Source organism: Salmo salar, chromosome ssa17 (assembly GCF_905237065.1).
Source record: "Salmo salar chromosome ssa17, Ssal_v3.1, whole genome shotgun sequence".
Classification (NCBI taxonomy): domain Eukaryota; kingdom Metazoa; phylum Chordata; class Actinopteri; order Salmoniformes; family Salmonidae; genus Salmo; species Salmo salar.
The window spans coordinates 80,176,976-80,198,403 of NC_059458.1; the positions used below are offsets into that span (position 1 = coordinate 80,176,976).

The 21,428-nt window shown below is 40.6% G+C and overlaps 1 protein-coding gene across 1 annotated transcript in view; it reads right to left on the reverse strand.

Annotated features, from left to right (window-relative positions):
* Positions 1 to 21,428, reverse strand: part of LOC106595568 (thyrotropin-releasing hormone-degrading ectoenzyme) — a 449,769-nt gene that overhangs the window by 76,714 nt on the left and 351,627 nt on the right. Inside the window, exon 10 of the mRNA XM_045700210.1 lies at positions 701 to 789. Coding sequence (XP_045556166.1) covers positions 701 to 789 — 89 coding nt within the window. The remainder of the gene's footprint in view (positions 1 to 700; positions 790 to 21,428) is intronic.

Consider the following 21,428-nt stretch of genomic DNA (forward strand, 5'->3'; position numbering starts at 1 on the left):
GATACCTCCAGTGGTTACTATGGTTGTGGTGATACCTCTAGTGGTTACTATGGTTGTGGTGATACCTCTAGTGGTTACTATGGTTGTGGTGATACCTCTAGTGGTTGCCATGGTTGTGGTGATACCTCTAGTGGTTACTATGGTTGTGGTGATACCTCTAGTGGTTACTATGGTTGTGGTGATACCTCTAGTGGTTACTATGGTTGTGGTGATACCTCTAGTGGTTGCCATGGTTGTGGTGATACCTCTAGTGGTTGCCATGGTTGTGGTGATACCTCTAGTGGTTACTATGGTTGTGGTGATACCTCTTGTGGTTACTATGGTTGTGGTGATACCTCTAGTGGTTACCATGGTTGTGGTGATACCTCTAGTGGTTACTATGGTTGTGGTGATACCTCTGTGGTTACTATGGTTGTGGTGATACCTCTAGTGGTTACTATGGTTGTGGTGATACCTCTAATGGTTACCATGGTTGTGGTGATACCTCTAGTGGTTACTATGGTTGTGGTGATACCTCTAGTGGTTACTATGGTTGTGGTGATACCTCTAGTGGTTACTATGGTTGTGGTGATACCTCTAGTGGTTACTATGGTTGTGGTGATACCTCTAGTGGTTACTATGGTTGTGGTGATACCTCTAGTGGTTACCATGGTTGTGGTTTGGATGAGAGCAGATGTGAAGTGAGGCAGTTAGAAGGTACCTGTTTTATTGGAGATCCAGAGGATGACTTCTGATGATTTGTAAGTTGAATTCCCCACTGCTAAAGTCAGAGGAATCTGCCACTGTAGACTAGAGGGGTATAGATGGGAGGGGATAGAGAGAGAGAAGAGAGAGAGAGAGAGAGAGAGAGAGAGAGAGAGAGAGAGAGAGAGTGAGGGGGAGGAGAAATGGAGAGAGAGAGAGAGAGAGAGAGAGAGTAAAATACCACAGTGTGACATCACAGCAGCAAGATATGTGATCGGTTGTCACAAGAAAAGGGCAACCAGTGAAGAACAAACTCCATTGTAAATACAACCAATATTTATGTTTATTAATTTCCTTTTAGTACTTTAACTATTTGCACATAATTACAACACTATATACTATATACTATATGAACTTCAGACCCATGACAGGTTACATTAGGGGTTCAGACCCATGGCAGGTTACATTAGGGGTTCAGACCCATGGTAGGTTGCATTAGGGGTTCAGACCCATGGTAGGTTACATTAGGGGTTCAGACCCATGGTAGGTTACATTAGGGGTTCAGACCCATGGTAGGGTACATTAGGGGTTCAGGCCCATGGTAGGTTATATTAGGGGTTCAGACCCATGGTAGGTTACATTAGGGGTTCAGACCCATGGTAGGTTACATTAGGGGTTCAGACCCATGACAGGTTACATTAGGGGTTCAGACCCATGGTAGGTTACATTAGGGGTTCAGACCCATGGTAGGGTACATTAGGGGTTCAGGCCCATGGTAGGTTACATTAGGATTTCAGGATCTGACTGAACACCACTGACCCCCCCCCATGGCAGGTTACATTAGGGGTTCAGACCCATGGCAGGTTACATTAGGGGTTCAGACCCATGACAGGTTACATTAGGGGTTCAGACCCATGGTAGGTTACATTAGGGGTACAGACCCATGACAGGTTACATTAGGGGTTCAGGCCCATGACAGGTAACATTAGGGGTTCAGACCCATGACAGGTTACATTAGGGGTTCAGACCCATGGTAGGTTACATTAGGGGTTCAGACCCATGGTAGGTTACATTAGGGGTTCAGACCCATGACAGGTTACATTAGGGGTTCAGACCCATGGTAGGTTACATTAGGGGTTCAGACCCATGACAGGTAACATTAGGGGTTCAGGCCCATGGTAGGTTACATTAGGGGTTCAGACCCATGACAGGTTACATTAGGGGTTCAGGCCCATGGTAGGTAACATTAGGGGTTCAGACCCATGGTAGGTTACATTAGGGGTTCAGGCCCATGGTAGGTTACATTAGGGGTTCAGGCCCATGGTAGGTTACATTAGGGGTTCAGGCCCATGGTAGGTTACATTAGGGGTTCAGGCCCATGGTAGGTAACATTAGGGGTTCAGACCCATGGTAGGTTACATTAGGGGTTCAGGCCCATGGTAGGTTACATTAGGGGTTCAGACCCATGACAGGTTACATTAGGGGTTCAGGCCCATGGTAGGTTACATTAGGGGTTCAGACCCATGGTAGGTTACATTAGGGGTTCAGACCCATGACAGGTAACATTAGGGGTTCAGACCCATGGTAGGTTACATTAGGGGTTCAGACCCATGGTAGGTTACATTAGGGGTTCAGACCCATGGTAGGTTACATTAGGGGTTCAGACCCATGACAGGTTACATTAGGGGTTCAGGCCCATGGTAGGTAACATTAGGGGTTCAGACCCATGGTAGGGTGCATTAGGGGTTCAGGCCCATGGTAGGTTACATTAGGATTTCAGGATCTGACTGAACACCACTGCCCCCCGGCCGTCCCCCGCCCCCCAGACAGATGAAACTATCACACATCACACACGAACACACACGCACTCACACGCACACACACAATGCTGGCTGACAGCTGTTTCACCGCCCTGCTCCTCCATGACGCCTGCTGGTCTAAATTAATGTCTGTCAAAATCAAAATGGCCGCTGCACACCTGGGTGTACTGACTGGCTCTTCTGTTAGCTGCCATCTCTGATTACCTCCATCAACATGACGTCCATGTCAGGGTGGAGGGGACGTGATTCGGAGCACCAGAGCAGTGGGACCAACCACTGAGCAATTAACTCCTAAATCTTTCTCACACACACAGACAGACAGACAGACAGACAGAGCGGGAGGACTGAGCAAATTAACTATTTTTGTTATCTAAGAGAATGAGGGAGGGGAACCTGGTGTGCCTCTGTCTGAAGTATGCATTGTTCAGCTCCTAACAACCATAATTAAGTTGATTTGATTACTTAATTACGTTGATTATCCGGTTTGATGAAACCAGATGCCTGTGGGGTCAGTGCATTCTGAATATCACAGGGATCATGATCAAGAGAGCGGAATTATCTCTGAATGCAGCCTGGTCTCATAGATGAGATGTAACATAGTAAATGTAAATATGCTCCACTCAGATTAGTATGATATGTTACGTTTGGTATGGTTACATAAGACTTACTTAACCCATTTAGCTAACATTTCCGCTAACCCTAACTTTAACACTTTAACCTAGCTCCTAACCTTAACCTTAACTAATCTTAGCCACATTTAGCTTTTGCCACCTAGCTAATGTTAACACAACAAATTGGCATTCGTAACATAACATACATTTGCAAATTGGTACCATAATGTACATTTAGCAAATTTGTAACATATCATACGAAATGCAATTTGTAACATATCATATACGAAATGGATGATGTACATCCTCAAATTAATACATACCATACGAAACGTAACATATCACACAAAATGGAATGTTGGATTTACGTACCGAATAATACGAAATGCTCTGAGATCAGGTTGGTGAATGAGACCGTCTGTCACGTCACAGAATGAGTACTGTAGACCTAATACCAACATGTAGTTAATCTATCATCAAACCTAGACCTAATACCAACATGTAGTTAATCTATCATCAAACCTAGACCTAATACCAACATGTAGTTAATCTATTATCAAACCTAGACCTAATACCAACATGTAGTTAATCTATTATCAAACCTAGACCTAATACCAACATGTAGTTAATCTATTATCAAACCTAGACCTAATACCAACATGTAGTTAATCTATTATCAAACCTAGACCTAATACCAACATGTAGTTAATCTATTATCAAACCTAGACCTAATACCAACATGTAGTTAATCTATCATCAAACCTAGACCTAATACCAACATCTAGTTAATCTATCATCAAACCTAGACCTAATACCAACATGTAGTTAATCTATTATCAAACCTAGACCTAATACCAACATGTAGTTAATCTATTATCAAACCTAGACCTAATACCAACATGTAGTTAATCTATTATCAAACCTAGACCTAATACCAACATGTAGTTAATCTATCATCAAACCTAATACCAACATGTAGTTAATCTATTATCAAACCTAGACCTAATACCAACATGTAGTTAATCTATAATCAAACCTAGACCTAATACCAACATGTAGTTAATCTATCATAAAACCTAGACCTAATACCAACATGTAGTTAATCTATTATCAAACCTAATACCAACATGTAGTTAATCTATTATCAAACCTAGACCTAATACCAACATGTAGTTAATATATTATCAAACCTAGACCTAATACCAACATGTAGTTAATCTATTATCAAACCTAGACCTAATACCAACATGTAGTTAATCTATCATCAAACCTAATACCAACATGTAGTTAATCTATTATCAAACCTAGACCTAATACCAACATGTAGTTAATCTATTATCAAACCTAGACCTAATACCAACATGTAGTTAATCTATTATCAAACCTAGACCTAATACCAACATGTAGTTAATCTATTATCAAACCTAGACCTAATACCAACATGTAGTTAATCTATCATCAAACCTAGACCTAATACCAACATGTAGTTAATCTATCATCAAACCTAGACCTAATACCAACATGTAGTTAATCTATCATCAAACCTAGACCTAATACCAACATGTAGTTAATCTATCATCAAACCTAATACCAACATGTAGTTAATCTATTATCAAACCTAGACCTAATACCAACATGTAGTTAATCTATCATCAAACCTAGACCTAATACCAACATGTAGTTAATCTATCATCAAACCTAGACCTAATACCAACATGTAATTAATCTATTATCAAACCTAGACTTAATACCAACATGTAGTTAATCTATAATCAAACCTAGACCTAATACCAACATGTAGTTAATCTCTTATCAAACCTAGACCTAATTCCAACATGTAGTTAATCTATAATCAAACCTAGACCTAATACCAACATGTAGTTAATCTATTATCAAACCTAGACCTAATACCAACATGTAGTTAATCTATCATCAAACCTAGACCTAATTCCAACATGTAGTTAATCTATAATCAAACCTAGACCTAATACCAACATGTAGTTAATCTATTATCAAACCTAGACCTAATACCAACATGTAGTTAATCTATCATCAAACCTAGACCTAATACCAACATGTAGTTAATCTATTATCAAACCTAGACCTAATACCAACATGTAGTTAATCTATTATCAAACCTAGACCTAATACCAACATGTAGTTAATCTATCATCAAACCTAGACCTAATACCAACATGTAGTTAATCTATCATCAAACCTAGACCTTATACCAACATGTAATTAATCTATTATCAAACCTAGACTTAATACCAACATGTAGTTAATCTATAATCAAACCTAGACCTAATACCAACATGTAGTTAATCTATAATCAAACCTAGACCTAATACCAACATGTAGTTAATCTATTATCAAACCTAGACCTAATACCAACATGTAGTTAATCTATCATCAAACCTAGACCTAATACCAACATGTAGTTAATCTATCATCAAACCTAGACCTAATACCAACATGTAGTTAATCTATTATCAAACCTAGACCTAATACCAACATGTAGTTAATCTATCATCAAACCTAGACCTAATACCAACATGTAGTTAATCTCTTATCAAACCTAGACCTAATTCCAACATGTAGTTAATCTATAATCAAACCTAGACCTAATACCAACATGTAGTTAATCTATTATCAAACCTAGACCTAATACCAACATGTAGTTAATCTATCATCAAACCTAGACCTAATACCAACATGTAGTTAATCTATCATCAAACCTAATACCAACATGTAGTTAATCCATTATCAAACCTAGACCTAATACCAACATGTAGTTAATCTATTATCAAACCTAGACCTAATACCAACATGTAGTTAATCTATCATCAAACCTAGACCTAATACCAACATGTAGTTAATCTATCATCAAACCTAGACCTAATACCAACATGTAGTTAATCTATAATCAAACCTAGACCTAATACCAACATTTAGTTAATCTATTATCAAACCTAGACCTAATACCAACATGTGCAGTAGTTAATATATTATCAAACCTAGACCTAATACCAACATGTAGTTAATCTATCATCAAACCTAGACCTAATACCAACATGTAGTTAATCTATCATCAAACCTAGACCTAATACCAACATGTAGTTAATCTATAATCAAACCTAGACCTAATACCAACATTTAGTTAATCTATTATCAAACCTAGACCTAATACCAACATGTAGTTAATCTATCATCAAACCTAGACCTAATACCAACATGTAGTTAATCTATCATCAAACCTAATACCAACATGTAGTTAATCTATTATCAAACCTAGACCTAATACCAACATGTAGTTAATCTATTATCAAACCTAGACCTAATACCAACATGTAGTTAATCTATCATCAAACCTAGACCTAATACCAACATGTAGTTAATCTATCATCAAACCTAGACCTAATACCAACATGTAGTTAATCTATAATCAAACCTAGACCTAATACCAACATTTAGTTAATCTATTATCAAACCTAGACCTAATACCAACATGTGCAGTAGTTAATATATTATCAAACCTAGACCTAATACCAACATGTAGTTAATCTATCATCAAACCTAGACCTAATACCAACATGTAGTTAATCTATCATCAAACCTAGACCTAATACCAACATGTAGTTAATCTATAATCAAACCTAGACCTAATACCAACATTTAGTTAATCTATTATCAAACCTAGACCTAATACCAACATGTAGTTAATCTATCATCAAACCTAGACCTAATACCAACATGTAGTTAATCTATCATCAAACCTAATACCAACATGTAGTTAATCTATTATCAAACCTAGACCTAATACCAACATGTAGTTAATCAATTATCAAACCTAGACCTAATACCAACATGTGCAGTAGTTAATATATTATCAAACCTAGACCTAATACCAACATGTTGTTAATCTATTATCAAACCTAGACCTAATACCAACATGTAGTTAATCTATTATCAAACCTAGACCTAATACCAACATGTAGTTAATCTATTATCAAACCTAGACCTAATACCAACATGTAGAGAAGCAACAATCCTGCATTTCATCCATAGTGAGGATGTTATCATTAGAATGAAGGGCAACCATATTATCCAGTCACAGAGCTGGTGGTGATGACATAGAAATATTGTAAAAAAGGAAAAAAAAATTTTGAAAAAAAATTAAATATGGGTGAATAATTGGGGGGAAACAGTAAATAAAATTACATAACAGTGTTTATGGCGAGGATAGAGAGAAAGTGTTGTGCAAGGCAAACACTTGCACATTTATCTGGGGCAAAGCGTGCTTTTCTCTTGAAGTAACACATTTCCATTACACAGCTGCGTTAGAGGAAGGACTAAGTACTGTGCTCCAGGCCTGTTCATTCCCTCTGATTACTGTATGATTAACCAGGAGGTACAATCCTCTGATTACTGTATGATTAACCAGGAGGAACAATCCTCTGATTACTGTATGATTAACCAGGAGGAACAATCCTCTGATTACTGTATGATTAACCAGGAGGTACAATCCTCTGATTACTGTATGATTAACCAGGAGGAACAATCCTCTGATTACTCTATGATTAACCAGGAGGAACAATCCTCTGATTACTGTATGATTAAGCAGGAGGTACAATCCTCTGATTACTGTATGATTAACCAGGAGGACCAATCCTCTGATTACTGTATGATTAACCAGGAGGAACAATCCTCTGATTACTGTATGATTAACCAGGAGGAACAATCCTCTGATTACTGTATGATTAACCAGGAGGAACAATCCTCTGAGTACTGTATGATTAACCAGGAGGATCAATCCTCTGATTACTGTATGATTAACCAGGAGGAACAATCCTCTGATTACTGTTTGATTAACCAGGAGGAGCAAATCCTCTGATTACTGTATGATTAACCAGGAGGAACAATCCTCTGATTACTGTATGATTAACCAGGAGGAACAATCCTCTGAGTACTGTATGATTAACCAGGAGGAACAATCATCTGATTACTGTATGATTAACCAGGAGGAACAATCCTCTGATTACTGTATGATTAACCAGGAGGAGCAATCCTCTGATTACTGTATGATTAACCAGGAGGAACAATCCTCTGATTACTGTATGATTAACCAGGAGGAACAATCCTCTGATTACTGTATGATTAACCAGGAGGAACATTCCTCTGATTACTGTATGATTAACCAGGAGGTACAATCCTCTGATTACTGTATGATTAACCAGGAGGAACAATCCTCTGATTACTGTATGATTAACCAGGAGGTACAATCCTCTGGTTACTGTATGATTAACCAGGATGAACAATCCTCTGATTACTGTATGATTAACCAGGAGGAACAATCCTCTGATTACTGTATGATTAACCAGGAGGAACAATCCTCTGATTACTGTATGATTAAGCAGGAGGAACAATCCTCTGATTACTGTATGATTAACCAGGAGGTACAATCCTCTGATTACTGTATGATTAACCAGGAGGAACAATCCTCTGATTACTGTATGATTAACCAGGAGGAACAATCCTCTGATTACTGTATGATTAACCAGGAGGTACAATCCTCTGATTACTGTATGATTAACCAGGAGGAACAATCCTCTGATTACTCTATGATTAACCAGGAGGAACAATCCTCTGATTACTGTATGATTAAGCAGGAGGTACAATCCTCTGATTACTGTATGATTAACCAGGAGGACCAATCCTCTGATTACTGTATGATTAACCAGGAGGAACAATCCTCTGATTACTGTATGATTAACCAGGAGGAACAATCCTCTGATTACTGTATGCGTAACCAGGAGGAACAATCCTCTGAGTACTGTATGATTAACCAGGAGGATCAATCCTCTGATTACTGTATGATTAACCAGGAGGAACAATCCTCTGATTACTGTTTGATTAACCAGGAGGAGCAAATCCTCTGATTACTGTATGATTAACCAGGAGGAACAATCCTCTGATTACTGTATGATTAACCAGGAGGAACAATCCTCTGAGTACTGTATGATTAACCAGGAGGAACAATCATCTGATTACTGTATGATTAACCAGGAGGAACAATCCTCTGATTACTGTATGATTAACCAGGAGGAGCAATCCTCTGATTACTGTATGATTAACCAGGAGGAACAATCCTCTGATTACTGTATGATTAACCAGGAGGAACAATCCTCTGATTACTGTATGATTAACCAGGAGGAACATTCCTCTGATTACTGTATGATTAACCAGGAGGTACAATCCTCTGATTACTGTATGATTAACCAGGAGGAACAATCCTCTGATTACTGTATGATTAACCAGGAGGTACAATCCTCTGGTTACTGTATGATTAACCAGGATGAACAATCCTCTGATTACTGTATGATTAACCAGGAGGAACAATCCTCTGATTACTGTATGATTAACCAGGAGGAACAATCCTCTGATTACTGTATGATTAAGCAGGAGGAACAATCCTCTGATTACTGTATGATTAACCAGGAGGTACAATCCTCTGATTACTGTATGATTAACCAGGAGGATCAATCCTCTGATTACTGTATGATTAACCAGGAGGAACAATCCTCTGATTACTGTATGATTAACCAGGAGGTACAATCCTCTGATTACTGTATGATTAACCAGGAGGAACAATCCTCTGAGTACTGTATGATTAACCAGGAGGAACAATCCTCTGATTACTGTATGATTAACCAGGAGGAACAATCCTCTGATTACTGTATGATTAACCAGGAGGAACAATCCTCTGATTACTGTATGATTCCCTTACCAGGAGGAACAATCCTCTGATTACTGTGTGATTAACCAGGAGGAACAATCCTCTGATTACTGTATGATTCCCTAACCAGGAGGAACAATCCTCTGATTACTGTGTGATTAACCAGGAGGAACAATCCTCTGATTACTGTATGATTAAGCAGGAGGAACAATCCTCTGATTACTGTATGATTAACCAGGAGGAACAATCCTCTGATTACTGTATGATTCCCTAACCAGGAGGAACAATCCTCTGATTACTGTATGATTAACCAGGAGGAACAATCCTCTGATTACTATATGAGTAACCAGGAGGAACAATCCTCTGATTACTGTATGATTCCCTAACCAGGAGGAACAATCCTCTGATTACTGTATGATTCCCTAACCAGGAGGAACAATCCTCTGATTACTGTATGATTAACCAGGAGGAACAATCCTCAAGCAGCTAGCTGAATCGCATAACAGAAAAACATGTGTTCCCAGTGGTGAGTTAAGCTGAGAGGTTTTAGTGGATGCTGAACAGGAACAGCAGTGTGGCAGAGAGAAGAGGAGTCAAGCTTTAGTTAACTGTTGAAGCTGTGACACAAATGACTTTGTAATTGTGGCTCTGTGACAAGATCCAGTTGGAGACTCAGCCTGTACTAAACTACCTCGTTTGACCAAACTGCTATGTAGTTAACAGTGAACCTATTTTGTCTGGTCCGGTCTGGACTGTCCCTCTAGTCTGGTCTGGTCTGTCCCTCTTGCCTCATGAAATACAGTCTGCTGCTTCATTAAATCAATTCAGAATTCTCTTCAGGAAGAGCCTTTGACCGTCTCCCCCTCCTCCCCCTCCTCCCCTCTTAATTCACCCTCGCCTTATCTTACTTTTCAGAACCCCGTTTTTATATTCTCTCTCTCTCTCTCTCTCTCTCTCTCTCTCTCTCTCTCTCTCTCTCTCTCTCTCTCTCTCTCTCTCTCTCTCTCTCTCTCTCTCTCTCTCTCTCTCTCTCTCTCTCTCTCTCTCTAATTGGCGCTGGAGGGATGGCTGCTGTTTTACAGGCTCTGAACCAACTCTTCTGGACACCAGAACAGTGATTACTCACCTCAAACTGTTTCTTTTTTACATGTACCTGAATACAACAGGTGTAGACCTTACAGTGAAATGCTGAATACAACAGGTGTAGACCTTACAGTGAAATGCTGAATACAACAGGTGTAGACCTTACAGTGAAATGCTGAATACAACAGGTGTAGTAGACCTTACAGTGAAATGCTGAATACAACAGGTGTAGTAGACCTTACAGTGAAATGCTGAATACAACAGGTGTAGTAGACCTTACAGTGAAATGCTGAATACAACAGGTGTAGTAGACCTTACAGTGAAATGCTGAATACAACAGGTGTAGTAGACCTTACAGTGACATGCTGAATACAACAGGTGTAGTAGACCTTACAGTGACATGCTGAATACAACAGGTGTAGTAGACCTTACAGTGAAATGCTGAATACAACAGGTGTAGTAGACCTTACAGTGAAATGCTGAATACAACAGGTGTAGTAGACCTTACAGTGAAATGCTGAATTTCTATCTATCTATCTATCTATCTATCTATCTATCTATCTATCTATCTATCTATCTATCTATCTATCTATCTATCTATCTATCTATCTATCTATCTATCTATCTATCTATCTATCTATCTATCTATCTATCTATCTATCTATCTATCTATCTATCTATCTATCTATCTATCTATCTCTCTATATATATATATATATATATATATATATATATATATATATATATATTTGAAGTTGGAAGTTTACATACACTTAGGTTGGAGTCATTAAAACTCATTTTTCAACCACTCCACAAATTTCTTGTTAACAAACTATAGTTTTGGCAAGTCGGTTAGGACATCTACTTTGTGCATGACAAAGTAATTTTTCCAACAATTGTTTACAGACAGATAATTTCACTTATAATTCACTGTATCACAATTCCAGTGGGTCAGAAGTTTACATACACTAAATTGACTGTGCCTTTAATTAAACAGCTTGGAAAATTCTAGAAAATGATATCATGGCTTTAGAAGCTTCTGATAGGCTAATTTACATCATTTGAGTCAATTGGAGGTGTACCTGTGGATGTATTTCAAGGCCTACCTTCAAACTCAGTGCCTCTTTGCTTGACATCATGGGAAAATCAAAAGAAATCAGCCAAGAACTCAGAAAAATGATTGTAGACCTCCACAAGTCTGGTTCTTCCTTGGGAGAAATTTCCAAATGCCTGAAGGTACCACATTCATCTGTACAAACAATAGTACACAAGTATAAATACCATGGGACCATGCAGCCATCATACCGCTCAGGAAGGAGACGCATTCTGTCTCCTAGAGATGTACGTACTTTGGTGTGAAAAGTGCAAATCAATCCCAGAACAACAGCAAAGGACCTTGTGAAGATGCTGCAGGAAACAGGTACAAAAGTATCTATATCCACAGTAAAACGAGTCCTATATCGACATAACCTGAAAGGCCACTCAGCAAGGAAGAAGCCACTGCTCCAAAACCGCCATAAAAAAGCCAGACTACTGTTTGCAACTGCACATGGGGATAAAGATCGTACTTTTTGGAGAAATGTCCTCTGGTCTGATGAAACAAATATAGAATTGTTTGGCCATAATGACCATCGTAATGTTTGGAGGAAAAAGGGGGATGCTTGCAAGCCGAAGAACACCATCCCAACCATGAAGCACGTGGGTGGCAGCATCATGTTGTGGGGGTGCTTTGCTGCAGGAGGGACTGGTGCACATCACAAAATAGATGGCATCATGAGGGAGGAAAATTATGTGGATATTTTGAAGCAACATCTCAAGACATCAGTCAGGAAGTTAAAGCTTGGTCGCAAATGGGTCTTCCAAATGGACAATGACCCCAAGCATAATTCCAAAGTTGTGGCAAAATGGCTTAAATACAACAAAGTCAAGGTATTGGAGTGGCCATGACAATGGATTGGACCAAAACGCAGCGGGAATATGTATACTCATCTTCTTTTTATTTTGAAGAAGGAGAAACAACTAAATACATAAAAAGAACAAAACGACACAGTCCTGTCAGGTGCAACAAACACTAAACAAGGAACAACTACCCACAAAATCCCATAGAAAAAACACCCCTCTTAAATAGGACCTTCAATTAGAAGCAACTTGGAGCAGCTGCTTCCAATTGAAGGTCAACCCAACAAACACCACATACAAATAGACATACTAGAACTAACATAGAAATAAACTAACAAGAACATAACCCAACAAACCCCGAACCACTCTAAACAAACACCCCTCTTAAATAAGAACATAACCCAACAAACCCCGAACCACTCTAAACAAACACCCCTCTTAAATAAGAACATAGCCCAACAAACCCTGAAACACTCTAAACAAACACACCCCTGCCACGTCCTGACCAAACTGCAATAACAAATAACCCCTTTACTGGTCAGGACGTGACAGAATTAAATCATTCTCTCTACTATTATTCTGACATTTCACATTCTTAAAATAAAGGTGTGATCCTAACTGGCCTAAGACAGGGAATCTTTACTAGGATTAAATGTCAGGAATTCTGAAAAACTGAGTTTAAATGTTTTTGGCTAAGGTGTATGTAAACTTCCGACTTCAACTGTATATATATATATTTCTCTGTCTCACTATCGCCACCCCTCTCAATCTCTCTATCTCTCTCTCTCCTCAGGATCGATGTTCCATCACTATGAGTGGCTGCATCATGTCTCTATCATCACCCCCTAGGTGGGTCCATCGATCTGGCCGGGCGGCCGGAGTCGGTTGAGAGTGCCACTTCACTGGAGGGTCCGACTGGGCCAGATCAGGCTGGTTGAGCGTCCCAAATGGAACTCTATTCCCTTTAAAGTGCACTACTTTTGAGCCCTTCAGAGCCCTATGGGGATTAAGTCGCCATTTGGAACGCATCCTGAGGCATGCTGGGGCAGGGCGAGGTGGGCAGCCTGGCTCTTTTTGGGTCAGGGGTGCAATATGAAGGGTAATGAGGTGTGAGGTTGCTGGAGGGACCAGGGATGACAAGCTCCAGGGGAGGTCCACCACAATCTCTCTCTATCTCTCTCTCGATGTCGCTCTCTCTCTTCCTCTCTCTCTCCCCCTCTCTTTTTCTTTCTCCCTCTCTCTGAGAAGGCTTTATTTCCTTATAGCTTCAGAGACACACTTGAGGCTGAAGCTTGATATAGTCTTTAATCAAACAGTCTGTGTCCAAGTAGCAGCGTAACAGGTCCTCAGAGGTGCAATAACATTTATTGCTAAAATATATTTTCTTTCCTCAAAACACAATAACAAAGGAAACCATACAGCAACACCTGCATGGATACCATAATCCTTTATGTTCAGATTATAAAAGTGTATCGATGGAGTCTATCACACGGGCAGGTAGTTGCACTAGTTCAACTAATATATTCAGAGGATTTTGTTGTTATATCACTTCCCTTTGCGGTTTTCACTTGATGTCCAGTTTTATACAGAATACTTCACCACTACCTTGAGTTATAACAGAATACTTCACCACTACCTTGAGTTATAACATAATACTTCACCACTACCTTGAGTTATAACAGAATACTTCAATACTACCTTGAGTTATAACAGAATACTTAAATACTACCTTGAGTTATAACAGAATACTGCAATACTACCTTGAGTTATAACAGAATACTGCAATACTACCTTGAGTTATAACAGAATACTTCAATACAACCTTCAGTTATAACAGAATACTTCAATACAACCTTGAGTTATAATGGAATACTTCAATACTGTGTGTAACCTTTATTTAACTAGGCAAGTCAGTTAAGAACAAATTCTTATTTACAATGAGGGCCAGTGGGTTAACTGCCTTGATCAGGGGCAGAATGACAGATTTTTACCTTGTCAGCTCGGGGATTCGATCCAGCAACCTTTCGGTTACTGGCCCAACTCTCAAACCACTAGGCTATCTGCTGCCCCAATACTACCTTGAGTTAAAACACAATACTTCAATACTACCTTGAGTTATAGCAGAATACTACTTCCCTGTGGCTCAGTTGGTAGAGCATGGTGTTTGCAATGCCAGCATGGTGTGTGCAATGCCAGGGTTGTGGGTTTGATTCCCACGGGGAGCCAGTACAAAAAATATATATTAAAAAAAAATGTATGAAATGTATGCATTCACTACTCTAAGTCGCTCTGGATAAGAGCGTCTGCTAAATGACAAAAATGTAAATGTACTACCTTGAGTTATAACAGAATACTTCACTACTACCTTGAGTTATAGCAGAATACTTCACTACTACCTTGAGTTATAACAGAATACTTCACTACTACCTTGAGTTATAGCAGAATACTTCACTACTACCTTGAGTTATAGCGGAATACTTCAATACTACCTTGAGTTATAGCAGAATACTTCACTACTACCTTGAGTTATAGCGGAATACTTCAATACTACCTTGAGTTATAGCAGAATACTTCACTACTACCTTGAGTTATAAATTCCCCAGCCTACTCGTAGTCGTAGTGATTATTGAGCTGTAAATTCCATCTCATGCTGAACGTTGATTTCATCTTTCAGGTCCTCTGACTGTACTCGCATCTAACCTGAGGCTGTACCCAAATGGCTCCACCTTCCCTATACGAAAGTATCGTTGCGATTCATTTCTAAGAGCTCAAGTCAATTCTTCATCCATAAAACCCCCATGATGCACTCTGACAATCTCCCAGACTCGTAATCAGAATCCCAGACACAATAAACTAGGCCAGCGTCCCAAATGGCATCCAACGGGCCCTGGTCAAAAGTAGTGCACTATACAGGGAATATGGTGCCATTTGGGTACAGCCTCAGGTTAGATGTTCTGGAAACACCCGGGGGGGAGTAGAAGGTAATTAGCGGGTGTAATTGCAACGCCCCTATAATAGTCACGGATCACAGTTCTCTGCAGGTGACCAGGAAATTAATTTAGTGCCTTCAACCACTAACTTCATTTAGCAATTTATTTTCTCCATGACTGGTGTCAGGGAGTGGGGATAGTGGCTTAGAGCAGTTTACGTCTGTTTTTGTTGCCATGGGGCGGAGAGAACCTGAGCACTTTTATAGCTAATCTCATGCTATTGTAAATATTTTGCCATGAGGCTGAGAGAAAATCTTACTGTTTTAGAGATAATTCCCTGCTATTCTACACATGTTGCTATTAAACTGAGAGAAAATGTGCAGTTTTATAGCTAATATCATGCTATTGTACACATTTTGCCACGAGGCTGAGAGAAAATGTTGCTGTTTAAGAACTCATTTCCTGTCATAAAAAAAAAAATATATATATATATATATATATATATAGTTTGGAACCACCAAGACTCTTCCTAGAGCTGGCTGCCCGGCCAAACTGAGCAATCGGAGGAGAAGGGCCTTGGTCATGGAGGTGACCAAGAACCCAATGGTCACTCTGACAGAGCTCTAGAATTCCTCTGTGGAGATGGGAGAACCTTCCAGAAGGACAACCATCTCTGCAGCACTCCACCAATCAGGCCTTTATGGTAAAGTGGTCTGAAGGAAGCCACTCCTCAGTAAATGGCACATGACAATCCGTTTGGACGTTGCCAAAAGGCAGCTAAAGACTCTCAGACCATGAGAAACAAAACTCTCTGGTCTGATGTAACCAAGATTGTACTCTTTGGCCTGAATGCCAACCGGCATGTCTGGAGGAAACCTGGCACCATCCCTACGGTGAAGCATGATGTTGGCAGCATCATGCTGTCGGGATGTTTTTCAGCATCAGGGACTGGGAGACTAGTCAGGATCGAGGCAAAGATGAATGGAGCAAAGTACAGAGAGATCCTTGATGAGAGAACCTGCTCCAGGGTGCTCAGGACCTCAGGCTGGGGCGAAGGTTCACCTTCCAGCAGGACAACGACCCTAAGCACACAGCCAAGACAATGCAGGAGTGGCTTCGGGACAAGTTTCTGAATGTCCTTGAGCGGCCCAGCCAGAGCCCAGACTTGGTGGGGAGTGGAGGGACATTCATGTTGTCATCAACCGAGACTGCTCTCCTCTGTGTCACGGAGGTTGTCCTCACTGCCAAAGCTGACTCACTCTCCTCTGTTCTCATCCTCCTAGATCTAGCCACTGCCATCGACACCGTGAACCATCAGATCCTCCTCTCCACCCTCTCAGGGCTGGGCGTCTCAGGCTCTATCAGATCCTCCTCTCCACCCTCTCAGGGCTGGGCGTCTCAGGCTCTATCAGATCCTCCTCTCCACCGTCTCAGGGCTGGGCGTCTCAGGCTCTATCAGATCCTCCTCTCCACCCTCTCAGGGCTGGGCGTCTCAGGCTCTATCAGATCCTCCTTTCCACCCTCTCAGGGCTGGGCGTCTCAGGCTCTATCAGATCCTCCTCTCCACCCTCTCAGGGCTGGGTGTCTCAGGCTCTGCACAGTCTTGGATTGCATCCCACCTGGCAGACTGCTCCTAGCAGGCGACGTGGAGAGGATCTGTGTCTGCACCACGTACCGCTACTGGTGTCCCCCAGGTTCTAGGACCTCTTCTCTCTATACACCAAGTCACTCGACTCCCTCATATTTTCAGATGACCCTGCCCACCACCTCAAGCTCAACAAGACAGAGCTGCTCTTCCTCCCGGGGAAGCACCTGCCTGCTCCAAGACCTCTCCAACAAGGTTGACAACTCCACAGTGTCCCCCTCCTAGAGCACAAAAAACCTTGGTGTGACCCTGCAAAAACACCCCAATGGTGGAACCAACTTCCCCCAGAAGTTAGGACAGCAGAATCCCTGCCCATCTTCAGAAAACATCTGAAACCTTACATCTTCAAAGAGTATGTTAAATAATCCCACAGTACCTCCTCCACCCACCCTTTTATGAACTAACACTCAACATCATTTCCCTTTTACTAGCACTGACTTTGCTGAGCTACTTTATTGAGGAAGAATGTACTGACTATGACTGAATGCACTAATTGTAAATTGCTCTGGATAAGAGCGTCTGCTAAATGACTAAAATGTAATGTAAAAAATTGGGTTTTTCAAGAGTGACAAACTTGACTTTTAAAAGAACAGATACATACTCTATCGCTGGGCAAAAATGAAGGAAAGAAGAATATAAATTGTGGAGTGAGTCAGAAACTCAACCATCATCCACTTGACTTTCAAAGAGAAGATACTACCCTGCTGGCCTGGCGTGCATAGAGCCTGTTCAATGTTTCATGTGTTGTGGAGTAGGGTAGCTATTATTATTTATTTCTGGTAAGTGTGCCTCTAGTCTAGCACGACCAGGAAACACCAAAGGCCTCTACCGTCTGTAGTTTCTCTCTCTCTCTCTCTGCCTCTCTCTCTCTCTCTCTCTCTCTCTCTCTCTCTCTCTACCTCTCTCTACCTCTCTCTACCTCTCTCTACCTCTCTCTCTCTCTCTCCCTCTCTCCCTCTCTCTACCTCTCTCTACCTCTCTCCCTCTCTCTCCCTCCCTTTCTCCCTGGCTGGCCTGCCTTTAATCAATAATAGGTGGTCTGGTCAAGATACACTGTTGTTTATCCACCCACAGCCTTATGAATATCCTTTAGGACTGTTGATGCTAGATCGGAATAATCAAAGCACAACTGTAATGTCATGCAAATGGATGCACACCTGTTAGAATGTATGAACGATGCCTGCACCACCTCCAAGCTTGGCTTGAGACTTTACTGAACAGAGTGAAATAGTTTACAAGTATTTAAATCGTCTCTCTCTCTGGCCTCATCACACCAAGTGAAGCATCGGGCCTCATCACACCAAGTGGAGCCTTGGGCCTCATCACACCAAGTGGAGCATCCCACCAAGTGGAGACTCGGGCCTCATCACACCAAGTGGAGCATCACACCAAGTGGAGCATCGGGCCTCATCACACCAAATGGAGCATCACACCAAGTGGAGCATCAGGCTTCATCACACCAAATGGAGCATCACACCAAGTGGAGCATCACACCAAGTACAGCATCGGGCCTCATCACACCAAGTGGAGCATCAGGCATCACACCAAATGGAGCATCAGGCATCACATCAAGTGGAGCATCAGGCCTCATCACACCAAGTGCAGCATCGGGCCTCATCACACCAAGTGCAGCATCGGGCCTCATCACACCAAGTGGAGCATCAGGCATCACACCAAGTGGAGCATCACACCAAGTGGAGCATCACACCAAGTGGAGCATTGGGCCTCATCACACCAAGTGGAGCATCACACCAACTCATCACATCAAGTGGAGCATCGGGCCTCATCACACCAAGTGGAGCATCGGGCCTCATCACACCAAGTGGAGCATCGGGCCTCATCACACCAAGTGCAGCATCGGGCCTCATCACACCAAGTGGAACATCGGGCCTCATCACACCAAGTGGAGCATCGGGCCTCATCACACCAAGTGGAACATCGGGCCTCATCACACCAAGTGCAGCATCGGGCCTCATCACACCAAGTGGAGCTCGGGCCTCATCACACCAAGTGGAGCATCAGGCCTTAAGCATGTGTATTGATGTCTGAGACTGCCATTATATTAACAACAGACCTAGATATGCTGCCATTATATTAACAACACACCTAGATATGCTGCCATTGTATTAACAACACACCTAGATATGCTGCCATTATATTAACAACACACCTAGATATGCTGCCATTATATTAACAACAGACCTAGATATGCTGCCATTATATTAACAACACACCTAGATATGCTGCCATTATATTAACAACACACCTAGATATGCTGCCATTAACAACACACCTAGATATGCTGCCATTAACAACACACCTAGATATGCTGCCATTATATTAACAACACACCTAGATATGCTGCCATTATATTAACAACAGACCTAGATATGCTGCCATTATATTAACAACAGACCTAGATATGCTGCCATTATATTAACAACAGACCTAGATATGCTGCCATTATATTAACAACACACCTAGATATGCTGCCATTATATTAACAACAGACCTAGATATGCTGCCATTGTATTAACAACACACCTAGATATGCTGCCATTAACAACAGACCTAGCTAGATATGCTGCCATTAACAACAGACCTAGATATGCTACCATTAACAACACACCTAGATATGCTGCCATTAACAACACACCTAGATATGCTGCCATTATATTAACAACAGACCTAGATATGCTGCCATTATATTAACAACACACCTAGATATGCTGCCATTATATTAACAACACACCTAGATATGCTGCCATTATATTAACAACAGACCTAGATATGCTGCCATTAACAACAGACCTAGATATGCTGCCATTATATTAACAACACACCTAGATATGCTGCCATTATATTAACAACAGACCTAGATATGCTGCCATTATATTAACAACAGACCTAGATATGCTGCCATTGTATTAACAACACACCTAGATATGCTGCCATTATATTAACAACACACCTAGATATGATGCCATTATATTAACAACAGACCTAGATATGCTGCCATTATATTAACAACACACCTAGATATGCTGCCATTATATTAACAACAGACCTAGATATGCTGCCATTATATTAACAACAGACCTAGATATGCTGCCATTATATTAACAACAGACCTAGATATGCTGCCATTATATTAACAACACACCTAGATATGCTGCCATTATATTAACAACAGACCTAGATATGCTGCCATTGTATTAACAACACACCTAGATATGCTGCCATTAACAACAGACCTAGCTAGATATGCTGCCATTAACAACAGACCTAGATATGCTACCATTAACAACACACCTAGATATGCTGCCATTAACAACACACCTAGATATGCTGCCATTATATTAACAACAGACCTAGATATGCTGCCATTATATTAACAACACACCTAGATATGCTGCCATTATATTAACAACACACCTAGATATGCTGCCATTATATTAACAACAGACCTAGATATGCTGCCATTAACAACAGACCTAGATATGCTGCCATTATATTAACAACACACCTAGATATGCTGCCATTATATTAACAACAGACCTAGATATGCTGCCATTATATTAACAACAGACCTAGATATGCTGCCATTGTATTAACAACACACCTAGATATGCTGCCATTATATTAACAACACACCTAGATATGATGCCATTATATTAACAACAGACCTAGATATGCTGCCATTATATTAACAACACACCTAGATATGCTGCCATTATATTAACAACAGACCTAGATATGCTGCCATTATATTAACAACATACCTAGATATGCTGCCATTGTATTAACAACACACCTAGATATGCTGCCATTGTATTAACAACACACCTAGATATGCTGCCATTAACAACAGACCTAGCTAGATATGCTGCCATTAACAACAGACCTAGATATGCTGCCATTAACAACACACCTAGATATGCTGCCATTATATTAACAACAGACCTAGATATGCTGCCATTATATTAACAACACACCTAGATATGCTGCCATTATATTAAC